At 27.6% G+C, this 20086-nt stretch overlaps 3 protein-coding genes across 16 annotated transcripts in view; 2 read left to right on the forward strand and 1 right to left on the reverse strand.

The window, feature by feature from the left end:
• The window catches only part of LOC122629429 (protein FAM13A), a 20099-nt gene extending 16520 nt beyond the window's left edge, over positions 1-3579 (forward strand). Inside the window, exon 12 of the mRNA XM_043812825.1 lies at positions 28-3579. Coding sequence (XP_043668760.1) covers positions 28-241 — 214 coding nt within the window. The 3' untranslated portion in view covers positions 242-3579. The remainder of the gene's footprint in view (positions 1-27) is intronic.
• The window catches only part of LOC122629430, a 10323-nt gene extending 1801 nt beyond the window's left edge, over positions 1-8522 (reverse strand). For 2 of the 7 annotated variants that reach the window (XR_006327257.1, XM_043812832.1), the window contains exons 1-11: positions 7178-7411; positions 6840-6918; positions 6428-6727; positions 5792-6355; positions 5420-5711; positions 5074-5350; positions 4701-5012; positions 4506-4622; positions 4328-4449; positions 4134-4266; positions 3703-3988 (exon numbers count right to left, since the gene is read on the reverse strand). Coding sequence is in view for 5 of the 7 variants with exons in the window: in XM_043812832.1 (XP_043668767.1) it covers positions 3713-3988; positions 4134-4266; positions 4328-4449; positions 4506-4622; positions 4701-5012; positions 5074-5350; positions 5420-5711; positions 5792-6355; positions 6428-6727; positions 6840-6879 (2433 nt within the window). In the remaining 2 variants the exon portion in view is untranslated. Of the gene's footprint in view, positions 1-564; positions 727-3702; positions 3989-4133; positions 4267-4327; positions 4450-4505; positions 4623-4700; positions 5013-5073; positions 5351-5419; positions 5712-5791; positions 6356-6427; positions 6728-6839; positions 7124-7177; positions 7412-7461; positions 7599-8266 lie in introns of those variants that run through there. The other 5 variants (XR_006327256.1, XM_043812829.1, XM_043812827.1 and 2 more) reach the window with 5 other exon arrangements.
• LOC122629426 (2-oxoglutarate dehydrogenase, mitochondrial) lies at positions 7569-19815 on the forward strand. 8 transcript variants are annotated; one of them, XM_043812815.1, is made up of 17 exons: positions 7569-7670; positions 9040-9293; positions 9388-9597; positions 12186-12288; positions 13047-13109; positions 14206-14461; positions 14555-14789; positions 14865-15044; positions 15122-15302; positions 15379-15659; positions 15735-15963; positions 16044-16322; positions 16398-16576; positions 16661-17095; positions 17183-17337; positions 17896-18036; positions 18198-19815. In XM_043812815.1, exons 2-17 carry the CDS (start codon positions 9045-9047, stop codon positions 18295-18297), a joined length of 3276 nt encoding a protein of 1091 aa, XP_043668750.1. In that variant the 5' UTR covers positions 7569-7670; positions 9040-9044; the 3' UTR covers positions 18298-19815. The 8 variants fall into 8 exon arrangements, with proteins under 8 accessions (XP_043668750.1, XP_043668751.1, XP_043668753.1 ...); XM_043812816.1 differs by lacking the exons at positions 12186-12288; positions 13047-13109 and adding an exon at positions 10812-10932; XM_043812818.1 differs by lacking the exon at positions 17896-18036.
• Positions 19816-20086: the final 271 nt, after the last annotated feature.

Genomic DNA, 20086 nt, shown 5'->3' on the forward strand with positions numbered 1-20086 from the left:
TAATAAATTTTTTTCTTGAATTCTCAGAGAAGAATTATTGGTTCAACAAAGGATCACTAGAGAAGAAAAAAAGCGTCTTCGTAGAGCTTTGAAGGAATTAGAGGCACAATTTGAAGCTCGTGCAGGACGTCGTATGCAAAGAGAAGATCGTGGCCCACAAGTCACGACTGTTTATGAATCTTACAAACAAGCAAAGGCAAGACTTAGACTGATCGATGCTCTTTTGGCAAAGAATGCTTGATTCGATAATAAATTTTTAAATCAGACAGATATGGTATGTAACAATCGAAGCACGTAAAATGACAGACGAATTACTTGCTGTATTTGATAACAGAATTCAATTGATAATATCGATACCTAAATAAGATTGAAATTGAAGGCCTGCAAAAGATTATTAGAAAAAGCATCCCATTAAACCAACAGAATAGCATGTATGTATGTCTAAATATATACAAATCAAAATGCTTTTATGAGAAAATAAAGATAAAGGAATACATCTTATAAAACTAGGGAGTCCTATTAACTTTCACAAGTCTGTGCGTTCTAATAAATATTTTTAAGTACCTCTTTGTTTTTGCTCTCTTGTAGGCTTATAATTATCAGTCAAATTTGTTAAGTCACTGTTTCCTTTATAAGGTTATTCTTTATTTTGTAGTATTGTAATACAAATTATTGATTCATTTTCTGGATAATACTTTTGTCTGAGAATCCCCAAGAGAATATGTTCTGTAATAGTATATATATAAAATAAATATATTGTCAACAGATAAAAAAAAAGGAAGTAAGAACAAAGATGGTGAATACATTTTTTGGATATAATTGTATCAGTGGCCTATGTAAAGTTTTTATGAAATGTGTGTCTATAGTAAATACCATTTATCATTATATGAGTTTTTAAAAGAATCACCAGTGATAGTATTTTCTTTTACTTCATATTAAAGTTAGATGTTTGTACTTTCACTATCATGATAATATTATTAATACATACATACTTTTTATCATAATCTATTTATTTGTATTTAAGCTTTAGGTACTATTTTGGGAATGCAAGAATAATATAAGGAAAAGGCAATGCCTACAATATTGTTATACACATGCTGATGATATGCTATAAAAAAGAACCACTGTTTGATTACAGGGTTTGATGCACAAGTAATCACAAGTTAATATGTATATTGACCATTAATTGATTATCAATTGAAAAGAATTACGTTTTGAGAAAAATATGAAATATTTCGTTAATTATTATTTAACATATAAACTTTGTATAAAAGTAGTTAAAAACATTTATTTTTATTAAAAAGTAATCATTTCAATGCATTTTTTAAATATGTAGATTTGTGCAGATATTCATAATAAAGAATGATTTTTTCTCTCTCTTCTGTTTAATAAAAATGATGAATATGTATTTTAATTTAATTGATTATTGCTAACACATGTTAAAAAATTGAATAAAGTGTGCACTCTTTGTACTTATATCTTAAAGAAGAAATAATTGCTAGTTGCTTTCTACAACTGCAAAAACTTATTATTGAGAATAAAGAACGATTCTGTATGTGATTACTTGTAATATAAAGAACTTTTAAGAGATATCACGTGTTGTAATTCTAGAGTACTATAAAATGTTACAATCTTGTAATGTATTAAACATGCTCTTCACACTATGAACTCTATGATTTTTACATTACATTTTACATTTTACAAGTATAATTTCAAGGCTGATGATTTTACATGTAAAAGGTAAAAATAAATGGTAAAGAAACGGCCTTAAAATTTTACTTGATTAAATTTTCTCAAAGACCTTTGATTAAGGGTGCTCTCTTTCTAGTTTGAGTTTAAAATATGTTAAGAAAATGAAAGAAATGCTTGTCTTAGATTTAACGCTGTCTTTAACAAAGAGTGAATGTGTTGCAAGGATACACGTCTTTCGATAATCTCGAATGTGTATTACAATCGATAAGAACTTCAAGAAAAGAAGAATTTCATTTATAATGTAATGGCAACAATATTATATTTGTGCTTTTTATATACATATATGTGTATATATATATATATATGTGTGTGTGTGTGTATATATATGCATATATATATTTTTCTTTCCATTTTTGCTGCTTTTATACGAAAGTGTGTATGCAAATTTTTTAAAGATAAACTTTATATATGTTTTTTGTCTCTTTTTTTATTTATTTCTTTTAAACTATACCATTTTTATGATTTCATTTTTTTCATATAAAATGACTTTTGTCGAGCAAAAGTTAAGAGCTTACTTAAAAATATATATATATATTATGATTATACTCGCGGAAAGACAAGCGGGCATCACATACGAATTTTTTGTCGTAATTGCGAAAAAGTAAAAAGAAGAAAAAAAAAACAATTTTTGAGACCAAAGCATTTTTGTCTGTGATATGATGTGAGATAAACTTGTGTTGAGAGGTAGGAGAGAGTGTGTGCGAAAAGGATACATTTGTTCGTAATTACTTTTTGGAAAATTATGGAAACGTGTTTTGGAAACTCTACAGGATGTGGTTGAGATTATCAATTTGTTATATTGATTATAATATCAAAGCCATTAATGATAGAATTGTATTTTTTTAAGAAAAAGAATTGGTATCAGATTTCAATATGGAGATTAATTAAAATGAACATACTTATTTATATATATCATAAAAAAAATATTACTTCTTCGGAGAAATTAATATCTTCTTAGATAATAGTATGTTTTTCATTAAATAATACTTTCCATGCTTTTTGTAATTTTTATATATCGCTTGTATTTCCGAACGATATCTACTCTACATCCAGAAATTTATTTTCTATTTGATGCCACGAAAATATTCTGTTTCTTAAGAATGTACACGACTTGTATTCGTTATAATGTAAAAAAAAAAAATATATATATAATATTGTAGTTGTAAGACATTTTATATTACCGTTACGTAAGATACATTTTATAGCTCGTAGAAGATATATATATATATGCATATATATATATATGTGTGTATATATATATATATATATATTTATGCATAAAGAAGAATCAAGTGATTTTGTGTAGTGACTTGAAAAAGTACAATAGTCACTGGCATTATTACATTGAAATTTTATGTCTATGGAAAAGAAAAATCTTTGCGAAAGGAACACAAATATGTGAACAACTTGATTTTTTCATGAAAAAGATAATTAATACGATAGTTGAAAAAGGATGCTGGTTCTTTCTAATGTAAACATGATTTGTAATTACATATCTAGCATTTAGATTTATGTGACAAAACATAGCGAACAATAGAATATATCATAGAAGTACTAATATAGTACTTTTGTCACTTTACATAAATGTATATGAGCAAGTTCTTTCGCATCAAAATATAAATGCAAAACAGTTAATCTGTCTAGCAAAGGTCACCAATTATCAACGACATTTATACACATTGAATTATGTATATATACATATACATTATGTACATGAAAACAGGCAGTTGTGCATGAATACAATCAATACCTGCATATAGACAGATATCACATATTACACAAGGTAGCATAAAAAAAATTAATAAAAAGAGTATGATCTGCTATAAATATGTATTCTTTACTATCTCAGATTCCTCTGATCAGATTACTATAGTATTTCTTTGAAATGGTACAAATGGTACATCATAGAAAAATATGGGCATGCGGAATCATAAAATGTTGATTACTTACGATCCATTTATTAGGAGGTGAGCTTAAGTTGTTTTTGAAACGTTTGAATTTGTCTTAAAAGACCTGCAAGTTTCATTGAAGTTGAAGCTTCTCTCTGAGTACTTATAGTATTTTGGCGTTTCATACTAAATGTATGCATTGCATCTTTTGTATAGTTCTTGCTTGTTTTACTTAAACTAATTGGAGTAGAAGAATACATTTTATCCATTGCAGGAACCTTTGTTGCAATGCATACAAAACTATTTCTTTGTTGTAGTATTTTCATTTGTTGCTTCAATGTCATAACCTGTACAAATTATGTAAGAAATAATATTGAAACTCGACCATCTATAATTGTAGTACCATGAAATCATAAATTATAGATATATATGTTTAAAAAATGATGCATTTATAAAACAATGCTTATATAACTGTATGCAAAGTTATCTTACCTCTTTGTAAAGACTAATTAATGCATTTATTTCTTCTTCTTTGGAATTTAATTCTTTTTCTAGTTTAGCAATTTCATTTATTAATGATTGATCATCAGATTTTTCTGCTTTCTTTTGCAAATTTTCATATTCCCTGTATATAAGATGCATGTAAGTATTTTTGGAAAGAATACAATATTTGTATAGAAACTTACATGTTCATTGCTTCAAATTGATCATGAAGATTTATTAAGACTTCTCTTATTCCTTTTGATTCAGATAATTGCATATTTGACTTATCGTTAAATTTAATACAGTCTACTATATTCTGCTCTTCCTACAATATTTATACTTAGAGATATCAATTAATTTATAGACATCTATGTTATTTACTTTTGAAATAGAATCTGTTGTTTGAGAATAGTCCTTGAGATTCCATTGGGGAATAAGTCCTGTATTTTTTATAGGAGGATAATAACTCTTGACTGATTCTTTGTCTCCTTGAATTTTCTACACAATATAAAAACATTTAATATTCGAATACAATATTTAGTAATGCATTCAAATCCTGAACAATACTATATATACTTGTTGTTTTTGTATATCATCAGGAGTAATGAAAGAATTAGTTTCACTCTGTGTAATAATTTGTGGCTTCAATAGAGGATTTATAGTTGGACATTGTTTTATAAATTTTGAAGATGTTCGAGTAGAATATGAACATTTGTTCTCTACTGCACTAATAGCATGACAATTATTTTCCATAGATAGATCTTCTGATTCGACAACCATTTGTTTAACAAGAGTAGATACAGGTTCTAATCCTCTACTAACTTTACGTATAAGTAATGGAGTAACACCAGTTATATTTGGTTGCTTTGTTTTCATAATACTTAATACCTGTTACATTATAAAAGAAGTTTGAATATAAATTTAATATTTAATAGAGCATTAAATATACTTGTTGAATATTTAATCCTAAGTTGTGACTTGGAGTTATTGAAGTGCCAACAACAAATGGTATATTTCTAAAATTAAATCTGTTAAAATATGATCGATTTGTCCTTTTTAACTTTGAAGCTAAAGTTGGCATCTCATAATTACGATTAGCCATTGGAACATAACATGTTAAATCAAATACTGTGTTTTGTTGTTGATATAATTTACATTCATGATTAGAAATTGCTATTTTTTCTCCATTTTGACTTTGTTTATAAGTATATTCATCATCCACCCTACTTTATGAAAAAAAATACTATTTGATTATCATATTTAAAATTGATTGAATTTTTTTTATGATAACTTACACTGCGGTTTCTTCAGAGATGGGCAGCTTATTATTATCATGATGTTGATCTGTTTGATGGTTCTGATAATTTTGACATTGGTCGTAAGTATGAGGTAATTTTATATGCATATTACATTGAGGATTATTAAATCGTTTGTTTAATTTTTTCATTTCAAGTTTACTAGAAATTGCAGAAATGCTATCACTTTTCATTGCAGCATTGTGATAAAGTTCTACTATTCCACTCCAATTACGTTGAAGTTTTGAAGAAGGTATATTTTGTTCGAATAATTGATGATTTGTTTTATGATCTGTGATATCAATTATATTAATAATAATTCTATCATAAGGACAAAAACTTCTTTAAAATAATGTACAAAAAATATTTCACCTTTCTGTTTACGTTTTCTAACATCTTTCCTTGTAGTTATATTCACTTCTTTAGTAGCTATTGTACTTTTTGAATTAATATTTCGTAATTTACCTCGTCTTTTCTTAATTTTATTATTATTAACCGTTTGATCATCTTTGCAAATAGATTTTTTGTTCTCTACATTTATAGCATAAATTATAGGTTCTTTATTTTCTTTTACTGAATTTCTACATTTCGACATACGTGAACTTTTTATACTGTCTGAAACATTGAATCTGAATTCTTGTGGATTAATATCAGGATTTTCACAGGATGAAATTTGAGGTGTCCATTTGGTTGGATTATTTACTATCATTCGTTCATACGGTTCTTTGAAAGAAAAAATATTCTGCTGTGTTGTATATTCTATCTCTTGTTTTTTGTCATCACAAATCATATTTTCCGAAATATCCTTTGCTTGTTTTTGTCTTGTTTCATGAATGGCTGGTTTTAATGTAGAGCAAACAGAAACAGAATCTAGACCTTTATAAAAATTTTCAGTTTCTTCTACTTTTGATATTTTATAATCACACATTTCGATTTCTACAGTATTAATACATATTAATATTAAGCATAAAGTATAAAGATTAATAAAAAACTATATTTGATTTATACCCTTATCTCCTTGAATTCTTTCTTCAGGATTATGGTTTTCTTGTATAAAATTACAATAGTTCTGATTTGTTAAAACACTGATATTTGAATCACAAAGACTGATGTTACAATCTGCTTTAGAATGTTCAGGTATTAAATCATCTTCTTGCGAATTATTAATTAATGTTTGGAAAGTATCTGATGATGCTTTTGTTGTATCTGTTTTAATTTGACAAAACATTTTCATATAATTTATTCTAGACTTCAATGACCCACATTTTGTTTCCGCTACTTTTAATTTTCGACAACACTGCTCCAATTCTAAGTTAAAAAATAAATAAATAAATATACATACACATATACATTATAAAGTAACTAAAACATATATCTAAAACAAAGTATGTTTAAATACGAAAGAGAGAAGAAATAAAACCTGTTCGTCTCATGTCAGCTCCACTCTTTATAGTTGTCATTGTATTTGATAATTTTTTACATATAATTTAAAAATTCATCTGCAAATATCAAATTATTACAATATGAAAAAACTGAATAAATATTAAATAGATATCGTGAGGTTTACCATTTGAATACATGTACAAGAAAAAGTCAATAAGTAGAAAATGTCTAACAAAATAAATATTTTTATAAAATGTTTCAAAATTAGAAAGAGATATACAGGTTGCATCGTTTATAACTATGAATAGAAAAATATATGTCTCTGAAAATCATTTTCTTTTGTTTGAGAATGAATAATTATAAAAAATTACGTACCTGAAATTTATCCGAGGAGTATATTAATAAAAAAAAAAGAAAGAAGTAATCTTAAAATACTACAAAAAATTAAAAGCGCATTTATATCAATATAAATGAAACATATGAACAGAGGAACATCGTTAAGAGACTTCTCAGAAGTTAACTGTTTTATGTATAATATATCATAATTATACTATAGATTTTATATAAATTAATAATATGAATAATTAGAACAAAAATTCATGAAGTTAAAGTATTAATAACGAAATATTTAAATGAAAATAAAATGAACAAGAAGTTACCGTTACTGTAATATTTGAAACGTAGCAAAAAAAAGGGCGCGAAATACATAAAATTTCAAATCAAATTATCGTTGTCATCTTGATACAATATTCGACCGTTAGGTGCGCTAAAATCAACTTCTTTAATGTATTTTAAAGAAGACGTAGATCAGCGTACCTGTGAGTTGCAAATGGTGGACGGTCTGTCATCGTTGTTGCTGTAACATCAGGTAAACCTTTTTCTCTGATTATTTCGTTATTATTATGATTATAAAATTGAATAATGATTCGTTAAAACATATACAAAGGATTCGTTAAAAAAGCGGCACTTGCCGTTCTGAATTTCCTATAATACTTACAATATTTCATACGATTACGTAAAATTGTTACACCAGACGAAAATAGTCACCTGATCCTTAACAAACCAGATCTTTCCTGAATTCATAAGAAAGTTTATTTTTCCTGATAACTCATGTATATTTGATTTCGCTATGACAGGAAAATAATTAAGCGGGAAATACGTAATTTTTTATAAAAATAAAACGAAGATAAAAAACGGAAGATTTCATATATTTAAATAGACGTATATATAAATACACTTCATGCAATCTGTATAACGAATCAGATATAGATAACGAGTAGGTGTAATATCTATACCTATTCTGTGATATATAAATTAATATATCAACATTCGTATACACTGATTGTGAAATGGACATTTAACCTGTAATCAGAATTAGTGTCACATGATTTTGACATGTACTACGCTATATACTGTGTATTGTTATATACGAACGTCGACGGATAAAATTTGTTTCAGACTTACATATATTGATTTGTAGCATATCTTTAAGTTCTAGAACATTTAAAAATGGTTTGAATTATTTTAATCGAGTTTTTTTTTACATATGTTCTAGAGGTTAGTAATAATTAGGTCACTATGACGCTAGCAATGGATTCGTATTGTGTAATATCTTGCGGCGAACTACACATGTGTATCGAAGCGTAACCTCTATGTCGTATAGCTTTAGATATACTTGTTTTCTTTTAAAATTAAGATGTTATTTGCTTGGGAACGTGTGCATGCGCGCGTGTAAATACGTACAGACGTATGTGTTCACATATATATAGAGTTACATGCCTTTAGAATTTCTTTTTGATTTATCTTTATAAATATATAAAAATTACTTATCAATAACTTTTGACCTCTAAAATATTATGTCTACTAATTTATGATATTTACGTTAGTCATTGTTTACATTAATGGTAATGTCATTTTTCCAGACATCCACTATGTCATGTTTTCTGTTCAAATATCAAGGTCTTGATACGTAGCATTAATATTAATATTCTATTGATGACTTTTTTAGGGATTTTAAGAATTTTAAATCTTGATGGAATCTTCTGTTTTTCTTTTTCTATATTACAGAATATATTTTGAATTGTTGCCAATTTTTTAAATAAAATCCTGTAATTATATAAATTCAATAACTGTTATTATTATTATTATTATTATTATTATTATTATTATTATCTGGAATTTATTGTATAAAATATATAATTATTATTATTTATTTTATAATTATACTTAAATTTTAGGTAAAATGTATAAGGCCAGGACGGTATTTAACACCTTGGTGCCTCTGGCACCACGCGTGTGTGGACCAGAAAGGTTTGCTTCTTGGTTAGTACGTACTCATTCTTTGACCAGAACAACTTCAGGAATAATCATAGCACCAATTAGGAAATATAATAGTCGTGTCGCTACTGAACCTTTCCTAAATGGTAGTACCAGCTCATATGTGGAAGAAATGTATAATGCATGGTTACAGGATCCTCATAGTGTACACGTGGTTAGTATTTTTTAATTGTATAAAACATAACAATAGGATATATAAATTTTTGTGAAATATATTTAGCATTATTTATTTATTTATGTTTTTGCAGTCATGGGATTCCTTTTTCCGCAGTAGCACTGCTGGAGCTGGTCCAGGTCTTGCATACCAAGCTCCACCATCTCTTGCTCCAAGTCATAATCAGGTACCGCTTGGAGCATTATTGCCTCTTGGTGGTGGATCTCAAATTAGTCAGATGCCCATTAATGAAAAAATTATAGATGACCATTTAGCTGTGCAAGCCATTATTCGTTCATACCAGGTATGATATCTTGCTTATTATTTTGATAATATCTTATTCAGGTTAGTTTTTGTACCATGTCTATTATTAAATGTTATATCAACTAAGAAGAATAATTAAGCAATATTTAGAATATTTAACTCTTCAATTGCTTTTATCTTTTCTTATTAAATTTATTGAAGAGATAAAAAAAAAAGTATTCTATAGAAAGTTATGTCAATTTTTATTAATTTCACATAAGTGATTTTATAAAACACTTATACATTATATTTTTTTACTGCACCATACTTAAATACAACCATAAAGTAATTTCCTGATATGTTAAAATCACATATAATGTATTATTGATAATAGTATAACTTATTCAGTTTATTGTCTGCATCTTTAATTTTTATTAGCATTTTTATCATGTCATAGCATGTATTATCTATATATGTCATATACATGTGTGTTACATGTTTAGGGGAAATCGTGTATATCTAAATGCATGCAAAATTATATTCAAGATTATGCTTAACCATCTAGTACAAAACCTTATTAGAAAATATTCTTGTATATGAGTATATATAAAAGTGGCAGAAAATTAAAATTTCTTTTTAAATTTAGAAGGAGTATATCAAATTAGAATGTAGTGTTCAAAGTTTAGATGGTTGTGCATCAGTTTCTATTCTTATTATTCAGGATTATCATATGTGTTTTTAAAAATACGAAGTGTCTTAAGATTGTATCATGGTTCAGTAGCCTCATATCATATGGTTACACTGGCTGCTCACTGCATCTTCTACCTCAAGCATGTCATGCAATTTGATATCTTTTTTACTCTAAATAGTATATCTTTCTATAATTTAATATGAATAATTTTCCTGCTCAATAATTGCTTGCTATAATTATAAAATGTCTTGTATATCTTTTTGACAACGAGGAAGAGAAGAAGCAGCAGCATTTTATAAGTAATTACTATTTTTTAAATACTTTTTTTTTCCTTCTTCCACAATATTTCTGATCTTTTAATTATATTTGATTACATATGGAAAATTGATATGATTATTAATACATTTTATATGATTTGCAAATTAAAAATTAATCATGAAGAATTTGTACATATTATTAATGTAATTGTATAACACTGTACATTTATCACAATTATGGTGATTATATCATGTATAAAAAGAATTGACAAGTAGTTAAACAAATATATATGTGAGGTCTTGTTGGGATTATTCATTGGCATATAGGCTCGAGGTCACTTAGTTGCTGATCTGGACCCACTGGGTATCATGCAAACAGACCTGATACATACACATTATGCAGCCCGCAAGGGATCTCCAGAACAAGTTCTGCGACAATACATGCTTGGTAAGGCTTTGTCCTAAGCCATTTTTTTGAGCTATCATATCAATTGCTATTCTATTTGTGTGTCATAAGGTAAAGGTGGAATAAATACATTTCACTATTGTTGAACCTTTGATTATATGCAATTGTTAAGAACATTTTTCATCCTATATTATGAAATCACCTTACGCCAATATGCACACAGTATATGTCATATCACATACATGTGTGATGTTACTTACTCACATTAACTCTTTCTCCAATCATATTATCAAATATGTAGTTGTTTTTATACGTTTATCTGATCTTTTCTAAATTATATTTCGAAAGAAATATTATTTCTTATTTTAGTATTTAATATGATTTTTTAACACTATGAATTTGGTATATGCATTAGGATCTTATATCATATCTGTTGATTGTTGATTAGTATTTATGTAAATGGTATAGGAGATTTTTAATTATATGTATATATGTATATATATAATATATATATTGTTATATTGTTATAAAATATATTGTTTAAGTTACAAAATTTAATTTTTAAGTTTTGATTATGCTCCTATATCTATATCTTTTGAGCGCAATAGAGAAAGAGTAAATGTGAAAATGTCATAATTTTATGCTGGTACTGAAAATGTATTGCTTATGTATAACAAAATATTTATGAAACAGAGGTACATGTCAGGAACAAGTCTAAAGTATGATATCAATTTTTATTTGTTATTTTTTTGTTAGTGTATTTGTCCAGTGAATATCTACATATATTTATAATACATTTGTAAATATGCAAGTCAAAGAGTGATGCATTTATTGTATATGTTCAACAAGCAAACAAGTTATATTTGATTACATGTTAACATATATACAAGACAATATAGGTAAGATACAATCTACAAAATATACTTCTATTGCTTTGCATGTATGGTATTATAGTTTTTGCTTTACTTTTTGCATGTGTTAGCATAAATTAAATATTTATATATATAGAATATTTGCTTCGTATAAATATTTTGCTTCCACCAAACTCCACAAAAAATTTGTCTTTGTATAGAAAGGGGATTATTGTAAAAATAGAATGTCTTTATTGTATATTTGTGTTTAATATTACTATATTTCAATTCAGATAAATACTTTGTATTTATTTGAACTCTTTAATGATACAAAATCATAATAAAAAATACAGAATACAGAATGGAAAAGACAATTCTGTAATCTGCCGTCTATGAATTTCTAAATTATATTCGGCCCGTATGAATATGGCATTACATTGACAGATCCGTGGCCATCATATCGCGAAATTGGACCCGCTTGGAATCAACAGCGCTGATCTTGATGATAGGCATCCTCAAGAGTTGCTCTATAATCATTACTCATTCGGTAAGCCCAACTAAACGTGATTATGTATAACAAGAGGAAAATTTTATATAAAAGATAAAGGAGCACCTGTACTTAACATTTAAAAAAAGAAACATTATACTCTGTTTATTAGTTAAAATTATATATCATAGAAAAAATATAGCACACGTGTACATGCATATGTACAAAATCTTTATTTATCATTTTATCACATTCTTTCATTTATATTTTGCTATTAATTTAGCTTAATATGTAATAGTAGTAATTGATACACATGCACAATAGCAAAATTTAATGAGAATGTTTTTGCCCAAAGGAAATTATGTTATTGTCTCTTCTTATTTAGGCAGAATTAGTCTTTAATATCAAAAAGGAAGTCTTGGAAAAAAAATTTATTGATTAATTTTTGTCTAAAAACACATACACATTATTATGGCATTCTTTTTCTGTTTCTATACCTTATTGCTTATAATTATAAATTTATATTAAATTTAAACTTTCAAATAACCAGTGAATCTTTGAACCAGTGAACTAATAAATGATATACAACTGCTATATATATATATGTGTGTATATGTGTATATATATATATATACACATATACGCATATGAACTATGTGGATACTTATAAAATATATATTATTTTTATGGAAATGTGTTACCAAGATTCACTTGATCTCAAAGTGCGTTTTCACAAAAGTACTTCAATAGTAAGTACAAAAAGATAAATGCAATTTAGCTTGCAAGTTTATTATTGAGTTTGAGTCTGATGTCCACAGGGAGGGGACAACGCACTACTTACGCTCAGGAACTACAATACCGAGTAGCTGCTCTTATGAAAAGTATGTAATTATTACATCCAAAGCAGAAATTTCTTCTGCAGCTCTCTGTTTCATTTGTATTATTATCTCTGGAAGGCACTGGTTCATTTTGGAAGTATATATACGATTTATTATCTAATGTCACAATAAAGGTGCTTGGGAACTATTATACTACTGTACATGTTAAAACTATTCTTTTTTGCTTAAAAAAAGATAGTTTGATTTTTTTTTCTTGTTCTTTTTTTTCTGGGGAAAGTATAGGTGAAGGTCGGCGTGCATGATAAAATGATAAATCTAAAATAAGTGTTATAGAATTAAATTATAAAAAAAATATATGACCTTCCTCTTTGACTTTCAAACTTTCTGCTTTGCAATAATTTTATTTGTATTATTTTTTTTTTTTTTAATTTATGGTTTTTCTTAGTAATTATTCTTTTTTTTTTATAATTTTATGAAAAATTGAATGAATATACAGTCTTTCAATAATATGCTTTACTCTGTTCCTTTTAATTTGTTTAATATATGTTCATAAAATTTATATGCTTTTTGTGTATATATAAAGCTTATATGATTTAAAGTAAATAACAAATAGCGTTTAAATTTAATTTTGTACTTACAAATGCTTTATATGCAAAATTTTTATAAGAGTATAATATTTGTCAATTAGATTTGCATGAATAATATTTTTTTTTTATCTTTTAAGAAGACGTGTGTTCCTGTACGTATTTATAAGTGATGCATAAGACCATATAATTGGACTTTGAAATAAAATGTTATATACAATATATTACATAAGTATATATTATATACAATTTCAGTATCAGTTTTAATTTCATAGAGGAGTGTAAATATAATGTAGAAATATAAATCTATTGTATTGTTATGTTTATATCTTTCTATGATTTATGTAAATGTGTTTATAAATGAACAAATACTATTATCAGAAAAATGAATGAAATATTATATTCATTTGATTTTCATAATTTAGATCAACATTAAACATGCATTAAAAAATATATCTGATAATAGTATTTTTGATCATATATATTTATAATTTTCTGATCTACGTAAATGATCATTAATGGAAATTACATTTTTCATTTTATTATGTAAACAGAGGAATCAGATATGGATCGCGTTTTCAAATTGCCATCCACCACTTTTATCGGTGGTAAAGATAAATCATTACCACTGCGTGAAATTCTTAAACGATTAGAATCAACTTATTGTGGACATATTGGCGTCGAATTTATGTTCATTAATTCCTTGGAACAATGCAATTGGATTCGACAAAAGATGGAAACGCCTGGTATAATGGAAGTTACGAATGATGAAAAGCGACTTATTTTGGCTAGATTAACTCGAGCTACAAGGTATTTTTTTTATCAATTTTTTTTATCAATAGTTATATTATTCTTTTCTATGTAAGTCTAATTTAAATATATTTTTTATGAATTAATTTTCAGATTTGAAGCTTTCCTCGCACGTAAATGGTCATCTGAAAAAAGATTTGGATTAGAGGGTTGTGAAATCTTAATACCTGCTATGAAACAAGTAATTGACAAATCCACAGAACTTGGTGTAGAATCTATCGTCATGGGTATGCCTCATCGTGGTCGTCTCAACGTTTTGGCCAATGTTTGTCGTAAGCCATTAAATCAGATATTTACACAATTTGCTGCACTTGAAGCTGCTGATGATGTATGTATAAATTATTATATTTATCTTTGTTATTAATTGTGATATCCTTAATTGATAAAATAACTATCTGTTTAGGGTTCTGGAGATGTCAAATATCATTTGGGAACATATATCGAACGTCTTAATCGCGTTACAAATAAAAATATTCGTTTAGCTGTTGTGGCAAATCCATCTCACTTGGAAGCAGTTGATCCGATTGTGCAAGGAAAAACTCGTGCTGAACAATTTTACAGAGGAGATGGTGAAGGCAAAAAGGTAAGTATTTTATTAAAATATAAGTTACTATTATACATGAGACAATGTATTTTAATGTTACTAAATTTCTGTGTTAGGTAATGTCTATTCTTCTACATGGTGACGCGGCATTCTGTGGACAAGGAATCGTATTTGAAACCATGCATCTGTCGGACTTACCAGATTATACAACTCATGGTACTATCCATATTGTTGTCAATAATCAAATCGGTTTTACGACAGATCCTAGACATTCTAGATCTTCTCCTTATTGTACTGGTTAGTTTCACTTATCCGCTTATATATTTTTTATATCTCATAATAGCTCATTGAGAAAACAAAAAAAATTTTTCAGATGTTGCCAGAGTGGTAAATGCACCAATTTTCCACGTAAATTCCGATGATCCAGAAGCGGTAATGCATGTATGTAAAGTGGCTGCTGAATGGCGAGCAACTTTCCATAAAGATGTTGTTATCGATATAGTTTCATATAGACGTAATGGACACAATGAAATTGATGAGCCAATGTTTACGCAACCATTGATGTATCGTAAAATCAGAAATACAGTACCGGCTCTTGACAAATACGCTAAATCGCTTATTGATGATGGTGTTGTTACAACGGAAGAAGTAAAGGTACATCGTTCGTTTTTTTATTCTCGATCATCTTGTCATTTCATGTTTACATTACATGTTTATATTTTTCTCCAGGATGTGCAAGATAAATATGAGAAAATATGTGAAGAAGCATATGTGAATGCTAAACAAGAAACGCATATTAAATACAAGGATTGGCTAGATTCTCCATGGTCTGGTTTCTTTGAAGGTAAAGATCCATTGAAGGTATCGCCTACTGGTATCAAGGAAGATACACTTGTGCACATTGGAAAGAAATTCTCATCGCCACCACCTAATGCTGCGGAATTTGTGATTCATAAAGGTTGCCTATTATCTAATTATCTAACTTTTTAAAATAATGAAATATCTTGCAATGATGTCTAACTATTATTTTTAACGTAGGTATTGAACGTATCTTGAAATCTCGTATGGAAATGGTCGAAGCTAGGACAGTTGATTGGGCTCTTGGAGAAGCAATGGCATTTGGTTCTCTTCTTAAAGAAGGAATTCATGTAAGATTATCCGGTCAAGACGTGGAAAGAGGTACATTCTCACACAGGCATCACGTTTTACATCATCAGACCGTTGACAAAGCTACATATAGGCCACTTTGTAGCTTATATCCCGATCAAGCTCCATACACGGTGTGCAACAGTTCTCTTTCTGAATTTGGTGTTCTTGGTAAGATAAAGCAAAACTGGAATTCTTATATTTTCAATCAAATCTATGTTTTAAAATATGAATTTATTTTTATAGGATTTGAATTGGGTTATTCCATGACAAATCCTAATGCATTGGTATGCTGGGAGGCACAGTTCGGTGACTTTAACAACACCGCCCAGTGCATAATAGATCAATTTATTAGTAGTGGACAAGCAAAATGGGTACGTCAGTCTGGACTAGTTATGCTCCAGCCTCATGGTCTAGAAGGAATGGTAAGTTTGAAAAATAAAAAGAAAAAGAACTGTTTGTTAAGTATAAATCTCAACTGTTATTTATTAAACGTAAATTTTGTTCAGGGACCTGAACACTCTAGCGCTCGTTTAGAACGCTTTCTTCAAATGTCCTCTGACGATCCAGATTACTTTCCACCGGAAAGCGAAGAATTTGCCGTGCGACAATTGCACGACATTAACTGGATCGTTGCCAATTGCAGTACACCAGCTAATTATTTCCACATTCTAAGGAGACAAATTGCATTACCCTTCCGAAAGCCATTGATAATGATGACACCAAAATCTCTACTTCGTCATCCAGAAGCAAAGTCTAGTTTCGATTTGATGCTAGAAGATACGGAATTCCTTAGAGTGATACCTGAAGAAGGGCCAGCTACAAATAATGCTAGCAATGTTAAAAGATTAGTTTTCTGCTCTGGAAAAGTTTATTACGATTTGAAGAAAGCACGTGCAGAAAAAACATTGGATGATCAAGTTGCTATTGCAAGAGTTGAACAAGTAAATATAACAAAAGAGACAATTTTTTATTGTATGTTTTATAATATTTTTTAGAATATTTCTACATATAATTAAAATTTGTTACAGATTTCGCCCTTCCCATATGACCTCGTAAAGAAGGAAGCTGCTAAATATCCAAATGCAGAATTAATCTGGTCTCAAGAAGAACATAAGAATCAAGGCGCCTGGACTTACGTGCAACCGAGATTCCACACCGCACTTAATGGAACACGCAATGTTACGTAAGTATTATTTCATGTGATTATTTGATAACTGGTTATTGTTTTTTTAATTCTTTTAAAGAAATTGTATATAAGAGGCTGAGTCATTAGGTTAGTATCAGTCGAAATCTCATCCTAATCCTTCCATTGTTAATGCACAATCATATTTCCTTTTTAATAAGTCAATTTTACAATGCTTAAGTCTGTTAATCATTGAAAGATATGTTTGATAATTGTGGTATGATTGATAAGATATGTGTAAGTGTGATTGTTGATAATCCTTAGATTGTTCTAATATATATTCTAAGGATTTTTAATGATTACCTTTGTATGTATGAATGAGTTATATATATTGAAATATATACATGTATATTTCTTTTTGGTTAATTCTATCTGTTCACATGGCCCATATTTTTCCACTTTATTAGTATGTTAGTAATGCTACTTATAATGCAATAATGATTATTTCCAATTTCAAGTTTGTTTACACTTTTTAATAATGGTACTAAATTTGTAAACAAAAAAAAAAAAGAAAAGTTGTCTCTAGAAGAAATGAAAGAAATTTGGGCCATGTTACAGTTTTGGAGATGCGACAAAATCCAAAGCAAGTGAAAGTAAGGGAGGATGGTTAAGTGGTTGGTTTTCTTCATCCAAACCAGTAAAACCTACTCCTATGCCAGAGTCTTCAGATACTAATAAACCTAAGCAGAGAATAGTGAGGTAATATCGATGGCACATTGTAAGCTTCATGTATATGTATATTGCTCTGAATTATACATTACATTTATTTATATTACGTGTGTGCAGAAAAAGGAACATATTTATTCGCTTTCTTTTTCGTATTATCAAATATAGTTAGATCAATGATTTATATGTTACAGATATGCAGGCCGCCCCACTGCAGCTTCTCCTGCAACAGGTAGCAAAATGCAACATCTAAAAGAACTTAAACAAATTCTGGACGATTCACTGAACGTTTAATAATCCTTCGTAGCGTTATGTAGAAACAAATTTTATTTATTATATTATACTATATTTGTTATTTTTTTGTTCTGTTCTATCTATGTCAATGGAGATAATATCATCACCACACAACTATGTAAATGATTTCTTTGTTAGTGACCAACATGTAAAATCATTGTACACATGAATATTTTATCACACTAATGCAAAATGTATATTTATTATACGTATTATTTATTTGGCTTCTTTTTTATTGCATGGACCTTATGGGTAAAAGAGGCTACATTATATTAGTTTTAATTTTTTGTTAATAATTAATTATTATTTTATATAGTTACCCATATATTCCTGCAATGAATAATTCATGCGCATAGTATTTTATTTTCATTTACTATTTGGATATAAATAATTAAATATTACTTTGTCTTTTTGAATAACGTACATCACAAACATTATATAAACAAATTTGTATGATAAAACTATGTTAGAATCGAGATTTTTGAAAAGTAATTTTCATTCATTGGAATCAGTTTTATTGAAGGTCAAATGTTGCTGATATGTATTATTCATTGCTGGAGTCCGTGGGTTTTAACCAAATTTGAAATTTGTATTAGGATAAGATACTCATGTGAAAGTATTACCATATATTATTTGTTAATATGACCATGAGAAAGACCTATCCTGTGAACAAGATTAAACAAAAAGTATTATTTTTAATTTAATGAAATACTACGCAGAGCGTACGTCTATTAATAGTTACATTTTCGAAATATAAACCGAATCTCTTCATGACTTATAAAAAGTAATAATTATTTATCTTTTCTTATGTGATCTAAATGCCAAAGGAAAGAACAATAAATTACGTTCTTTATCGTAATGTAAAAATAAAAATAAAATTATATATTTAATTAGATTTAAATTAATTAAATGTTAATGAGATTTAATTGGATTAAATAATAATACGTACAATAAAAACTAAATTATTTTTCTTTAATTATTTTTCATGAAGAGTTTCAGCAAATATTTCGTTCTAAGAAGGTCGTGAAAGTAGAGGATAAACTAGTACAACTAGTTTAAAATATAATTTGAATATTAGTTTTTTCTCAAACCAATCATATAGATTGGAAACTACATAATTTACGAAAGGATAATATTTATATTATTCTATTTGTGACAAATTGGACATATGAATGAGTTATTTGTTGGGGTGTGTTGTTATTTCTGATATCAAATATAATTGCACACACTATGTTAATTGGATTGTTATTAAAATGAAAATGCCAATATCTGACAATTTCTATTTCGTCAAATAATTCGAATCACCAATAGTGAAATGATATTTGGAAATTACTACTAGAATATTTTATAGATACAAACTGATCAAACGTGGACATTGCAGTACTGTTCCAGCAACCCTGTAATAATATGCATAATAACAATTTAAACGCATACATATGACTGATCAAAAAAATTAAATTTTATTCACTAAATGAATGTAAATTGTAGTAATTAAAAATAAAACTATATTATAACATTTTTCTACATTTATTTCTTCTATATCATACACCCAATTTATGCATAGATGTTACTAAAGATATTTCTAATGCATATGAATAAGAAAATAAAGATAATTTAAAAAATTCGATTTGTTTAAATATATAATGTTAGATATACTATATAGCATGCAAATAATATATTCATTATATGCATAAAAACATGATAAAAGTAGTATATTGTTATGTATTTGTCAAAAGATAAATACATCACAATTATAAAGATCAATTTCTTTTAATTAAAATGTTTCTGC

The sequence above is a fragment of the Vespula pensylvanica genome, chromosome 5, assembly GCF_014466175.1.
Source record: "Vespula pensylvanica isolate Volc-1 chromosome 5, ASM1446617v1, whole genome shotgun sequence".
Taxonomy (NCBI): domain Eukaryota; kingdom Metazoa; phylum Arthropoda; class Insecta; order Hymenoptera; family Vespidae; genus Vespula; species Vespula pensylvanica.